At 39.8% G+C, this 13605-nt stretch overlaps 1 protein-coding gene across 3 annotated transcripts; it reads right to left on the reverse strand.

The window, feature by feature from the left end:
* Positions 1-371: 371 nt before the first annotated feature.
* LOC147056727 (ral guanine nucleotide dissociation stimulator-like 1) lies at positions 372-13026 on the reverse strand. Of its 3 annotated transcripts, none has more exons than XM_085911314.1 (18): positions 12571-13026; positions 11660-11929; positions 8767-9062; positions 7238-7267; positions 6933-7102; positions 6147-6265; positions 5763-6071; positions 5560-5663; positions 5123-5207; positions 4397-4459; positions 4199-4282; positions 4058-4090; positions 3839-3963; positions 3666-3761; positions 3050-3188; positions 2241-2516; positions 1808-1925; positions 372-1412 (listed from the first exon to the last, which is right to left on the reverse strand). In XM_085911314.1, exons 2-18 carry the CDS (start codon positions 11846-11848, stop codon positions 1258-1260), a joined length of 2391 nt encoding a protein of 796 aa, XP_085767440.1. In that variant the 5' UTR covers positions 11849-11929; positions 12571-13026; the 3' UTR covers positions 372-1257. The 3 variants fall into 3 exon arrangements, with proteins under 3 accessions (XP_085767440.1, XP_085767439.1, XP_085767441.1); XM_085911313.1 differs by having other exon boundaries at positions 4199-4285; XM_085911315.1 differs by lacking the exons at positions 11660-11929; positions 12571-13026 and adding an exon at positions 9726-10042 and having other exon boundaries at positions 4199-4285.
* Positions 13027-13605: the final 579 nt, after the last annotated feature.

Genomic DNA, 13605 nt, shown 5'->3' on the forward strand with positions numbered 1-13605 from the left:
TATTGTGTTACTCTTGCACTGAGCACGCAAACGGGGACCTCGGTCTTGACCTATTAACAATATTATACGCGTGTGTACTCCATAGATGATAACCTTGATCAGAAATGTTTATTTTGCTCTCACAAATGTTCTTCTGGATGAAAGGCCAACTCAAACAAACGGAATTTTCAGTTTGGTTTTCATTTTCTGTGGGTGTATTGGACAAGTGTCCTACTAGTGTTTGTTTGTTACTTTAAACAATATAATTTTCAGTCATTGATTGTTTTGCCTAAGCACTGTACAGTGATTGGTGATCAAGTCGGTTTAGGAGCCTTTCTTTTTAGACCAAAGTAGTCAATACAATGCAGTCTGTAGAATAAATAATGGTTTTATTAGTATTTCAAATTACCAAGAGCTTGGGAAAATGTAAAAATATCAATATAATTAGATATAAGCTAACATCAGTGTACAAACAGTCAAATTAAAACTACAGAAAAAAAAAAAACACCTTCATGCTTCAGGCAGTGATGCAAAATCTTGCACGTTATTCACCAGTGTTTCAAAACTCCTTGTAAACCAGGTTGGCAATCACCGTGAACAGTTTTAAAAACAAGGTTTTAACATCACTGGCATGTCCTTTTACTTCCTGAGACTCTTCATCTTCCATATACAAAAATCGTCCTTCATGCACACCGTGTTCACAGCCTTACAGATGAAGGATGCAGTCTTAGAATAATGACATCACCTCAATCAACCATCAGGCAACCTCGTAAGAGCAAAACCGCACAATCACATCATCTCCTTCACTTGGCAATTCCATGCATTAGCTTTCATCCTTAGAACTAGTCGGCTCGTGTCTAAAAATAAATTAAAAGGCCATACAAATTTACACAACAATGTGACAAAGTGGAATACTTGTACTTTCAACACTAAGGTTGGTTTTAAGTTACATAAAAAAGTATAAACAAGAAGAAAATAAATACTAAATGCAGATGCCAATGGTCAAGACGGATGTCTACAGGCACAAATTCCAATCGTGGCGCAGTTTGCAACGAGCAGCTAGCGTCCATTTGCTGCGTGCAATTCAGTCAATATCTTCTACTACTTGTGCAAACACATTTCTGTGAGAAGCTAGAGCAGGTCTGATGTCGAAAAGTTTGAAAGTGGCTCAGGCACTGACAGAGGACATCTGAACAAAGCTTTCAGTGTCAAGCCAAAACGAAAGCGTTGCGAGTTTGGGCTTTTCTTGGCAGATTTAACTCTGAAGAGTGACGCTTGTCACTTTGTGTGGCGTTCACTGTGTGGAATTCCTGGACTGGAGGAGGAGCCCCAATGTCTCCTGTGGTTCCTCCAGCGCTGGTGCAGGACAAAGTCATAGTTGGAGGAGGTGCACAAGGCATAATACACGTTGGCGTTGTCAGGGATGTGGAGCTCTGAAAACACAAGCAAGTCATGATGATCTTCCCCTTTCATATCTCAAGATTTATGGGCAGTAGTTATTCCAAATATTTTTTGTTGAATTTTTATGACACAATATTTACTGTGATGTTTATTTAATCATGCAAATGAGAAATACTCCAAATTAAAACCCACTAAAAAGTAAAACTAAAATTAAGATAAACTCAACTAAAATGAAATATTTTGAAAAAGTGCTCTGAAAACTTAAAAAAACAAAAATAAAAGCTACATAAAAACAAACTACAATGAAAAATCCCCAAATCGCAAACTATTCTAAGGTTGGTCTGAAGCCGACTCGCAGGACAAATTTTTCAAATGTAACTCAAAGTCAAAAATGATTGCGACCTCCTCAAATCGTATGAAATAATACCATTTCCATTGTTGAGCATCTGGCAGAGGGTAAAGTCCTGACAGCTGAAAGTGTCCTCCAGGTTGTATTTGTCCAGAGCCCTCTGAATGACTTGAGGTGTATGATCCTGACTGGTCAGCTGAGAAACAAAGTGATTTGTCAGAAATGTACCATTTTCCGTATTGCAACAATCACGTACCATTGTGATTAAACTACCGGTGTCGCTGCTCTTAACAATAAGGTCGTTTAGTCCTCAAGCTGTGATACCTTAGCTTTTATTTTTGCTTGTTCTAAAGTGGATACATTTCACCCTACATGCAACCTAAAGTTTTGTTGCACAATCAAGCTTGCGTTCTATCTCACTGTTTTACGACGTCTAAATGACGGAAAAAAAGAAGGTAATTGAAACAATAAAGCTCGCGGTGCCAAATACTGTATAGAAGCTCCCTCTCACCAGAACGCTTTTATAGACGTTGCCGTTGTTGACACACTCCACGCTAACTCTTATGATACACGAATCGGCTAGCTGTTTGTTGTAGACGGGCAGCACGGACTGCGGTGGGACACTGGATGAGGAGGAGTCCGGCCTCAGCGCCAAAGAGGAGCAGCTCAGGTCGGGATGGGAGGAGCTGCAGGAGGAGCTGGAGAGGATGGGTGAGGAGGAGGAGGAAGAGGAGGAGGACATCGTGCCGTAGTCCTCGGTGATGTTGTGCATTGAGCTGGAGAGTGACTGTGGATGGAAGAAATTGAACAAATCTTTTTAAAAAGGGTTCTTGGTTAGTCGAAGCCGACACACATTACTCATTAAAATGTTTTGGCTTTGGCGTGACCTTTCAGGACAGACACAAAGTGCAGTGCAACCTGAAACGCTGGACAATGTGGATGTTCTCAGAAACATATCGGTCCAATAATGTATTCATGAAACAAACATTTGCATTTGTCTTGCCCTTCGCCTCCACGTTAGAGACCAGCAAGTGGTGTGAGAGGCACCGTAATGCTCAACAGACATGCATTCCAAAGTTTAGAGAAGTCCATTTAAATTCCCCTGTAACCAATTTTAGGGTCATCCTGAAATTTCACCTCAGAGTCCAATATCCCTAACTATTTGTGAGTCGTGTTTTTACTGTTATATGACATTGAAAATAAACAAATATATAAAATAAATAACAACAAATAAATTCATAAAAAAGTGTTTCAATCAGTATCAATTGTTGGTGGCATCATTTCAAATGTACACACAGAGACGATGTCCAGTGAGTTTACCTTGATTATGAGCCTGAGTGGGGACAGATGAGGGACAACGAGGTCATCCATGTCAGAACCGCTGGAGCTCGAAGATGACACACTCATCTGGTCAGCATGAGTCTTCTTCCCCTGAGAACCATCACTGGTTGCTTGTGACCTGCATACAAAAGGTAATCTGTGCTTTCTTTTACAAGAATAATACGTTGAGCAATGCTCTATCACAAACTATGCAGAGGCAATAAAACTGACAAAGCAAGTTAGCATTTAATTTATATTGCTGTCAAACAACACTATTATAATGGCAGCTGTATTTGATACACAATGCTGCCTGGCTCAAGTGGGCAGCCTAAAGAAATTTAGACAGTGTGGAACGAGGTCTCCCTCTAGCGGCCACAAAACAGTGAATTAAAAGTTCAACCAATGCATGATGTCGCAGTAGCTTCATCAGCCATCCAGTCTCTGAAGCGCTAAGATCGCGGGTGTGCTGGAGCCTATCCCAGCAGTCTCTGGGAAGAGGCAATTTAAAATGTCAAAGATTTCATAAGAATTAGAAAGTTAGTGCCGGGTACATTCCATTTTCAAGACTTGATAACCGACGTCCCAGAATAATGCCATTGGTCTGGACTATACTTACGAAGGGAGCTTCTTAGGCAGTAAACGACTGCTCCATACATTGGGAGAAGTAGGACACGGATCAACAGGAGGTTCCAGCTCACGAGACAGTTCATAACTGCAAGCCAGAGGAAAAAAAGATGAGTCATCAGCATGACTTTGTCCCTTGTTTGTCAGCAATGTAATGTGTCCAACCTCTCCTGATCAGTGAGAAGGAGCGTGTGCGCCTGCAGCCAGTTGATTATGCGAGGTTTCGCCGGAATCCGGTATTGGGAACAGGAAGCCTGCAGTTGACGAATCTGGGACAGAATCTCAAACTCCTAAAGCAAACATTGAGAAAAAGAAAAATTAATGACGTCAGCAGTGAGGTGACAAAAAAAAAAAAGTGAGCCATCACAAGGGGACATAACCTACCCGCCTGCGCTTCTCAAAGTTGATAAGTCCACCCTTTAGACAGAAGAGAACAAGTGTTAAATACTGCATGTAAAATTAAATGAACAATTAATATTTAATAAAAATTAAATAGGTGGTCTTGCTTGTGCAATTTCTACTCACCTCTACAGAATCAGGTAGAGCTGTGTCCAACATAGTAAGGACAGTCAGGTAGGAGCCCAAGTACGGTACAATTCCATCTTTATGCTTCTAAAGACAACGAGGCAAGTTTAGTTCCTCCAAGGAGAAGAAAATCATTGGATCGTGGAGAACATAAAACCATACTTCAATGTCGTGGATGAATTGTTCACCCTTACTTACCATCTGTTTGGAGCAGAGCAGGGGCGACCCAGAGCTTGCACTGACCTCTTGCTGACTCCCAGCCTGGAGCAAAATCACAAGTCAGCTTTGATTGAATACTAAAATTGGCACTCAGGATGCCCATGTGACAAAATTCAGGGCGCGGTTGATGACAAAACAGCCGACATTACATAATTGTTCTTTCCCTGCTTGAGCACCTGCTGACAGGGTGTTGCTGGGTGTGAAAGGGTGAGTCAGGAAAGGGACTCGCATTCAGTGTTGTCGGTGTTGATATTTCTATAGCTACTGATAAAGACATCCTCACTAAATACTCGAACAAAGTTCTTGCCCATATACACCAACACAGAGAATAATAGAGGCTGACAAACAGATGAAATTGGAGCTTGGAAATTCATCAAATGACGTAAAATAAAGGTCAAATACAAAAGGAAGAGCAATGGCACCTTGTACACAATTACAAGTCCACATAATGATTAGGTGCACACTCCATTTGTATCATTTTGCACACATAAGTTATAAACACAAGCACACCACAAAAATGGGAATCGTTATATTTGAAAAGTCTCTTTGTTCTGCTTAATATTTCAAAACATTCTAAAATAAATGACGTATCAAAAGTCTATCTTGTATGTCTTATCGGTCCCTCACATGACACTTGTTAAGCAAAATAAAGAAATACACGGTCTCCATTCTGGGAATAGTATCCAAGTACACACTGTTACTCGCCTCTGTCAGGATCTCTCGGTTGGCCAGCACACAGTTCTCGTCAGGAAAAGTCTCACACAGATGCTTGAAGGTAGCCATGCATTCCCTGGAAACAGACATGAAGACTTTGTTGATTGCTCTTCTGAGCTGACCTTGACCAAAGTTGTAAAATGCAAGTTCAAAATGCTGCATTTCCATATTTTTACTAATAGCTTGGCTTTCATCAGTAAGGGTCACTTTTGTCTTTAATTTGTGTGGTTACTATGACAATTATATTTGTTTATCACATTCAATTTCTTTGGAAAAGCTGAAGTGCCGAACCAAGTTTAATATAGACCTGATCTAGATTGCTCACTTTAATTGGTAATTAAATACAAAATCCCATTTAACATGTTCCACTTCTTTAAATGTTTTGAGTGGTATTATTTTCCTATAGAGTAGTTTTGAAGCTTGCCCACTTGCTGACAGCCATCCAGGTCTTCTTGAGGCGATATACAGCATTGGACTGCAGAGCGGACAGGATGGCCCATAAGGAAGAAAAATTCTTCAGCTGTCTGCACGCCTACAAAGAAGCTAGTATGAGGAAAATGGATGGACTAGGCTTCTGTCTCTTTGACAAGGTCATTTCTGTCATGCAAGCATGCTTCATTCCCACACTGACCTGTGCCACATTGATCCACCACTCGAGGATGCGCGCTCGAAAGCAAGGACTGGTGTGAGAGGGGTGAGCTAGGCCCGGGGCACTCAAAGGGAAGAGGAAGCTGGAGGAGCTGGGTGATGAAATGGGAGAGGAAGTGGAGGGGCTCGGAGAAGACGGGCAAAGCAGCGAAGTGATGACGAGGTTGGTGACTGCATTGAACTGGGAAATGGTGGCACGGACGCTGGGTGCCAGACTGCGGTTTTCTTTCTTGTCGCGTTGTGACCACACACAGCCCAGGCAGTGGAACGGTATCACTTGGACAAAAAGTTCCTTCAAAGAAAACAGACTGAAATGTTAATACATATAATCTGTCAATACGATGCAATAAGTGGTGAGAAAACCTACCATGTCCAATCTGGTGAGCTGCTCTGCTACGTCAGTGACAGGGAAGTTCATAAAGATGTCTCCGTCTTCCTCTTTGCACGGCAGCACTTTGTCGTCCACCGACGCAAATTGGCTGGGATCTGTAAAATACACGTACGTCAGCGTGAATGACATAAAAACATATTAAACAGGCTACACGCGGTGAAGATGTCAATTACCAAGAGGAAATAGAATACAGAAATTACAATGACATCATTGCTGTGACAAAAAGAGGTTACATTCGTCAGAATTCCTGTACAAACTATTGTGATTCCATTTTAGGCATTCATTCGATTATGACAGTATGCTAAGCGTGAGCAAAAATATTACCACAATATTAAAATTACAGTACTAGAATGTCAATTTTTGAGTAATGAAAAGAAAAAAATATATATTTCCTTGGTGAACACAAGATTTGTTTATTAAAGAAAATTATTTGGTACATAAGAGACAAGTATGTTAAGTACAAAGAAACAAAAAATCAAATAAAATCAAATAAATGTTACACGAATTATTATTATTAGTAGTGGTAGTATGTACTAATTTTTCCAAGTAAGTCACAATGTCCCATTACACGTGAACTATTTTCAGAACAGAACCATGGGTTACTCATGTTTTTCTTTGGGCTAACCAGTACCTGCTGGCACCATGCTGGTTTTTTTTTTTTTAAGACAATGCACGACAAAGCAAAATGACACGATTGTAGCGTCTGTGTTGATTGCTGAACGTATAATTATAGCCAGTTACACAACTAGAGGTCTCGTCTACCTTGTTGCTGGAACGACTTGAGCAGACGCTCTGCGGTCTGAGCCAAGCGTCTGAAGCAAACACGCCGGCGCAAATTGGCACATAGGAGCCGTAGAGACTGGTATTGAGGGGGCTCATGGAAGTCTGCATGGTATTCCCTCAACCACAGCTTGATTACTGGGAACAAAGCACTGAAGAGGAAATAAGGCAAATGAGCTCAGTCGGATTTTTTCCTGACATAGTTGGAATTCAGAGACATAATGAAGCTTGGGAATGCCCAATTTGTGCCAATCCAAATGAATGAAGTTCATGAATGAAGCACTCACCTTTGCGAGCACATTGGGTTTGAGTCGTCACTGGAAAAAGAGAAAGGAAACAGGTTTAATTATTTCAATAGAAACATATTTTTGTCATTTTGTCATCATCTCACATGATTGAACTACAAAATCAAATGACCTAAAAAGGTTTAACTTCCATTTAATTTTCACATTACCTCTGCTTTACCATTTTATCTGTTGACAGTTAAAGTATCAACATTCACAATAGAATAAATCGGAAAGGGATGGTCAGCACTTCAGTCAGAACTTGGGTAGGCAATGCTTGAATTCCATTTTAGTGTACAATTTATTGTGATGTTCAGAAAAAAAAAATATATATATATATATATATGTATGTATATGTAAACTTGGATGAAATGCAGGTTTCGTTCAATTTAACAATAAATCCTGCGAGACAAAGGAGCAAAATTCTGTTCCAGGAGTGTCCTCTGCGTGACAGCAAATGTGTTGCCATCAGCAGCACCGGTATGAGGGTGACTGTTTGAGAAAAAAACATTACAGCTACACTTGTACTGGCATCTGACCCCCAGAGCAATAGCAAAAAAATAAATAAAGAAGGGGGGGCGGGTGGCTTGTCTGGTACTTATCCGTCAAACCATCTGGAAATTCAAATGTAATACGTTGGAGCCATGCTGTTTATTTTGATCTACTGAGCGTCACCAAGGAGGCGTTATGGGGACGGTGTCAGAAGAAAAACACAATAAGATCTTTGTTGACGTGTCACAGATACATGCAGCATTTCAATAGAGGTTTCGTTACACATAGCTAGAGTGACGTCAAGAAGGTGTCCAATAGCCTCTTTCACTCTTGATGTATGACTCACCTCCTAGGCGGTCCAGCCAGGTGAGGCATACCCACACGTCAGGTCATACGATATGTATTACACAAGAGTTTCTTATTACACTTTTGCAAGTGAATGTTAAAATGTCTTTAAAAAAATAAATTAAAAAAATAATTACATTCGGTGGATCTGACATGTATTGCACCTCCAGCATTTTACATTTTTTTCACACACAAATAGTGGTTGAGCAAGTCTAAAAAAGAGTTTTATGATAGCGGAAGTTTGACCATGGAACTGGAACTACCATTTAGCAAATGCTAATCCAATGTAACATTATGGAACATAAACATGCAAAGTACAAAGAAGGGAAATTAATTTGATGAAGGTCAAGCTAACAACAGTGGCCACAATATTAGGTTCAGCTGCAAAAACAAGAGGGCTATGCCATTAAGTCAAGTCAAGTCAAGTCAAGTTTATTTGTATAGCCCTAAATCACAAGCAGTCTCAAAGGGCTTCACATAGACAATCAATTGACAATTACTCTCAAAGCATCCCCTGATCTTGGGCTATAAAGATATAGCTCATTCGTTTAACATTGTTTACTACTGCGCTTATAAATTACAATGTTGTAGAACTACACTGCTACATACTAAGTTTACTACGGTTGAATATTTTGGTTATGTTTTTTTTTTGCCCCAGTTCAGAAGCCAGCATAGAAAAAAAATGAGAGTCTTACCTGAGAAAAAGCATTCCAATGAGATTATTGGGAGACGTGAAGGCTCTGTAGGTGGAGAGGAAAACATGGAGGTAGTCGGGTTCTTGATGTTTGAGATCCAGAAGGTGGGTGACCAAGTGCTCCAGGGTGCCAGCTTTGAGTCTGCGCAGCTTTACTGTGTGGTAGTGGGCATAACTGGAGGCCGGGCAGTCCGACGCCATGGGCATGTTAGGACTTGGCATGACGGGCTCTCGTCGTAGCGTGATACCAAATATTGCCCCGTTCTCCTCTTCATCAACCCATTCTTGCACATGGTCCTGTAAGGGCAAATGCAAGTGTTCATGTTAGTGTAATAGGCAACACACACTAAGGATAAGCGATATTTCTAGGAAACCAATGTTTTTAAAAAAAAACAATTTCCCCCTTGCAGAAAAAATGAAATGTTTGCAAAATGTTTTATAAGCATAACAACAATAACTCTATAACCCAGTACATGCTTTCTACGCACAAAGTGAGCTCCAATTTAACAAGGTGACAAATCAACTCATGTCGCACAAACCTCATGACAAACTGACTCATTTCTAACAAGGCTCTTTTGAGAGTCACCTAAACAACCATTTATTGGGATTTGGTTGTGACCTGGTGACTGCATAATAAAAACATTGTTGACCAGTGGCACCATATTTATTTATTTATTCTAAAATAAAATAAAAAATAATACGATACCTTCATATCAGTATCAGAAATGAACAACAAAGGCTTGGAATAAGCACAATTGCAGGTGATTGTTGAAAAGCGGCTGATAACTCCTTCGTGCAGAAAAAGTTAATTCAAGCTTGCGAAAAGTTAGATGCCAGAAACACGACGCTCGTCAGACATGGAACTTTAAACCACGTTGATCGAGCACAGACAGGCAAAAAAAAGAGATTATCTACTATAGCAACTCAAATAAACAGAAAGTTTTTTTTTTTTTAACTTACCATTGATAACTGCCATTTATCCGCAGTTCCCATTTTTGCATGGCAGCGTGCACGTTTATTCAAGAAGGAGATCCGAATCGCTCTGACAAGTTACAAACTCTAAAATACATTTTAGTTGCATTAGTAGAAAGAAGAAACGGAAATCCCAAAAGGTAAAGGAGACCTGAGTGACACGGGGCGGTACAGGGAAGTGACAGGTGTGGGCGGGGCTAGCACAGCGGACCAATGGGAACTAATTCATAACTAACCATGCAAACATCAGACTATGAACACATCCCTGAACAAAAAGGCAATAAAACCAATCACCAATCTAAAACGTTTTGGACTGTGTGTGAGATAATGTGGGAGTCAGTTAAGGTCAACAGATAAAACCAAAGGCCTATTTCTGGTTATAATGGTTATACTAGTTCGGAAACAAGACAAGATAATTAAATGTCATTTGTGTGGCACTAGCTGTACCCTTTTCCCACAGCAAATATTTGGGGGATATCGCCAGCATTTCTCTACAATTGATTATTTTGCCATAATAAGTGGATTTAACAATTATGACAGCAACTCAATGAAAAGGAAAATGCTTGAAAATAATGAATTTCACACGCTTATTTTCAAACCTTTCTCAGCCCTGGTGATCATTAGAAGTTGCTTATCTCAGTATCAGGCTATCATCAACATGCTGCTGCCTCGAAAGAATCCAGTTCGGACACTTTTGCACTGGCAAGTAGCGTGCGTTCCTGCCTGTGGTGTCAGGGGAGTGGCAGGGACACACCCACAGCAGGAAACAGGACTTTGTCACTTGAAGGCATCTAAATGTATAATGTGGGGACACCTCTGTTGAATGGTTAAACTGAAAAACAAGTTTAACATATGGGCATAATAATTGAGAAGAATTGTGTCAAATATTGTTGATGAATTGTGTCTTGAAGCAATTGAGGTAAACCGACGCACACAATTGCAACTTGCATTGATTGCGAAAAAAAAAACTATGGAATGCTGTTTCAGCATTTATGTATACCATATCCTACTGGTGTGTAGAATTGCTCTTTCACTAGTAAGTCTTCATCCCCGTGAGCCGATCACGATTGTGTCTTACTAGTAGACATTTTTCTAAAGCATGACATTTCGGCGTACTAATAGAACGACGAGGACGTACGACGAGAACAGCTTTGTACTAGTGAGGCAAAACTGTGCATTAATTGACATCTCTGTGCTACCTTTCGAAAGGTTTGGGAAAAAAAACAAAGTGTCTGAAAGTGGATGTTATATTCAACACACCCATGCACTTGTCTAAACTAAATGGAAAACAAGACAACACAGCCACACATTATGACAACACTAACAAGCAGACAAAATGAAATGTTCATCAGGCATGCGGCCTGTCAGTTCAACAATGCGGCCTTGTGTTGCCCTAATGAGAGTCTGGCCATGAATAAGCAAGAAAACCAGCATCATCCTTTCTTGTTTGCCCATGCGGGCTTTGCAAACAAAAGGGGAGACCAAGCAATTATTAGCGATTAGTCACTTGAATGGTGATGAGGTGACAAGCAAAGAACAAGACATTTCCCAAAGTTAGCTGTGCTTCCTCAAACATTCCACCTGCTTACAAAGCTTGCCTGAGCTGAAAATAAACCATACACCCACCAGCATTTGATACATATTTCTTGGAGAGAGTCAAAACTGTGGAATAAATGCAAGAGTTCCCTAAGAAAAAAATCTTAGTTGATAATCTGAGGTTTAGCTCCCCAACATATTGCACTGTAATGAACATATTGTCAAGTCAATTTTACAAAACATAAACCAGTCTACTTTCATGAAGAACTGAAGAAGTCAGTGAATTTATACTTTTGAGAGCCTGATGCTGATAGCATCCTGACAAAAAAAAAAAAAATCAACAACACCTGTCCACAATGGCCTGTTTCAGTTCAGGTTGAACTCACCTCACAGTGTTCCGCAGAATCCAACAACTGGAAGCTCCTCAGCCGCACCCCAGGCTCCATATCTACATGTGCATCCATCGAGTGACTCAGCCTTAGCCCCAGTAGCTTCTTCATCCTGCCCACCTTTGTGTGGAGGCTGGAGGACTCTCCTCCATCACTGCCTGCGCTCACCGGAAGAACGGTCCTCATCTCCTACAGTTGCACACCATGTCACACACTCTACACAGGCCCACTCGCCTGTGTAGATATCTCCCACACCTGCTGCCTCATCTGAGGTGCAGAGGGAAAAAATGAGAAGAGTGTGGCACCATTTTGCACATTATCATCTGCGTGAACCAAGGCACATTTTTGTGACAAAAATCAGCACACTTCCAAACAAAAATAGTGTTGTGGCAGTGGTGGTACATTTCATTGTTTTATCAATCACTGTACAACACTGGCACAGATAGATGAATAATGACAGACTAAGAGTAAATAATATTTTTCACACCGCATATTTACTGCACTAGAAGTAGTGACAACAAATTGGTTGACTTTTTTTTTTTCTTTTTAGATGCTAATGTTCAACGCAAAGCCATAATTATTATGGCTATTGCGTTGGAACATGCCATTATAGGATGACTTATCTTGCAAAAAAAAAAATAACTCCAACATTTTCCCAAAGTTTCCAAATACAATTAACAAATCCCAATACAGGAACCGGCCATATATTATTACTAAGGTTAGGTAGTACGTGAGGCTCTAAATAAAATTTAATTTGATACGCTACATAATTCTAAAAAAAAGAACAATATTTACCTTTCTTGTAAATGTATAGTACAAACATGAAATATGTCTTTAAAACGTATAAAGCACAATGAAAGAAGAAACATATAGCCTAAAAAGACAAAAAATATACATTTTATATTCACCTTCTTTAGGAAAAAACGCGCGTCCTTCAATCCTGTGCAGATGAGGTTGTTTAGGCACATGGAGCTGAGGAGAACTGTGGACTGGAGTTGCGCGTCACTGTGGATGCTTTGTGGAGGAATGATCTCCTCCCTGTTTGGCTGAACACTCCTACATCGTCATTATCTTCTTGTTCATACCGCAAGGATTTGGCTCAGCGCTTCCCGGATTACAATTAACTATACACTCCCTGTCATTCTCCACAAATCATGTGAAGACGTTTTTTATTTATTTATTTTTTTACTTAGAAAACTGCTGAAGCTACTTAGAAAATCTTACGTGCACAGTTATGTGATTTCAAATGCATAAAGCAGATCAATGCTTGTTGAAATTGACAGGGACGACAAACATTCACGCTATTGATAGTTTTTCAAACTGTGAAGCAGGAAGTGAAGAATTTCAGCAAGGGACAGCCTCCCCTCATTGATTGGTCCGTGTATTCGATCATCTTGGAGATTGCCAGTTTCAAGATATTAAAAAAAAAAAAATGTGCACCGTACAACTATTGATTTGTATGTTTTGTTGGTAAAGTCTCATATCCCTAAATGTACAGCTGCAAAATTAAAACCCTTGTTTAAAATATTTTGTGTTTGAAAGTGATATTCATGAAAGCTTACTTGACAAGTACTAAATAAAAAATGCTAATTGATAACTTGATAAAAGTCTCCTGAGTATCTTGGGTTGCAGTGTGAATTATTCTGTTTTTTTTGGTATGTTTTAACTTTTTTTGTTTCTTTGTTTCTTGATATCTTCTTGTTTCTGTAATGTTAAGAACTGTATTACAAAGTGAACAAATCATTTTTGAGTACTTTTTGCTACTTACATTAATTCTTATGAATTTGTCATATATCATTTGATGCTTGACACATGAAATCGGTTTAATTTATCTTGATTTGATATACAGTATAGCTATGCCTCAGGTTATGTTTTAATATACATGTGGACCAAAAATCTATTGATGGTCCATTCGTCGGTCCATCCATTCATGGTGATGTTTA

This window comes from Syngnathus leptorhynchus, chromosome 5, assembly GCF_054491065.1.
Source record: "Syngnathus leptorhynchus isolate UIUO chromosome 5, UIUO_Slep, whole genome shotgun sequence".
NCBI classification, from domain to species: Eukaryota; Metazoa; Chordata; class Actinopteri; order Syngnathiformes; family Syngnathidae; genus Syngnathus; species Syngnathus leptorhynchus.

Bases quoted from the DNA above. Each gene is read 5' to 3' on its own strand.
- LOC147056727 (XM_085911313.1), bottom strand. From the start codon at position 11,848: ATGAGGACCGTTCTTCCGGTGAGCGCAGGCAGTGATGGAGGAGAGTCC. The intron at 4,091-4,198 runs GTGAGTAGAAAT...TTCTGTCTAAAG, and splicing joins CTCTACCTGATTCTGTAGAG to GGTGGACTTATCAACTTTGA. The intron at 2,517-3,049 runs GTAAACTCACTG...TTCCATCCACAG, and splicing joins CACTCAGGCTCATAATCAAG to TCACTCTCCAGCTCAATGCA.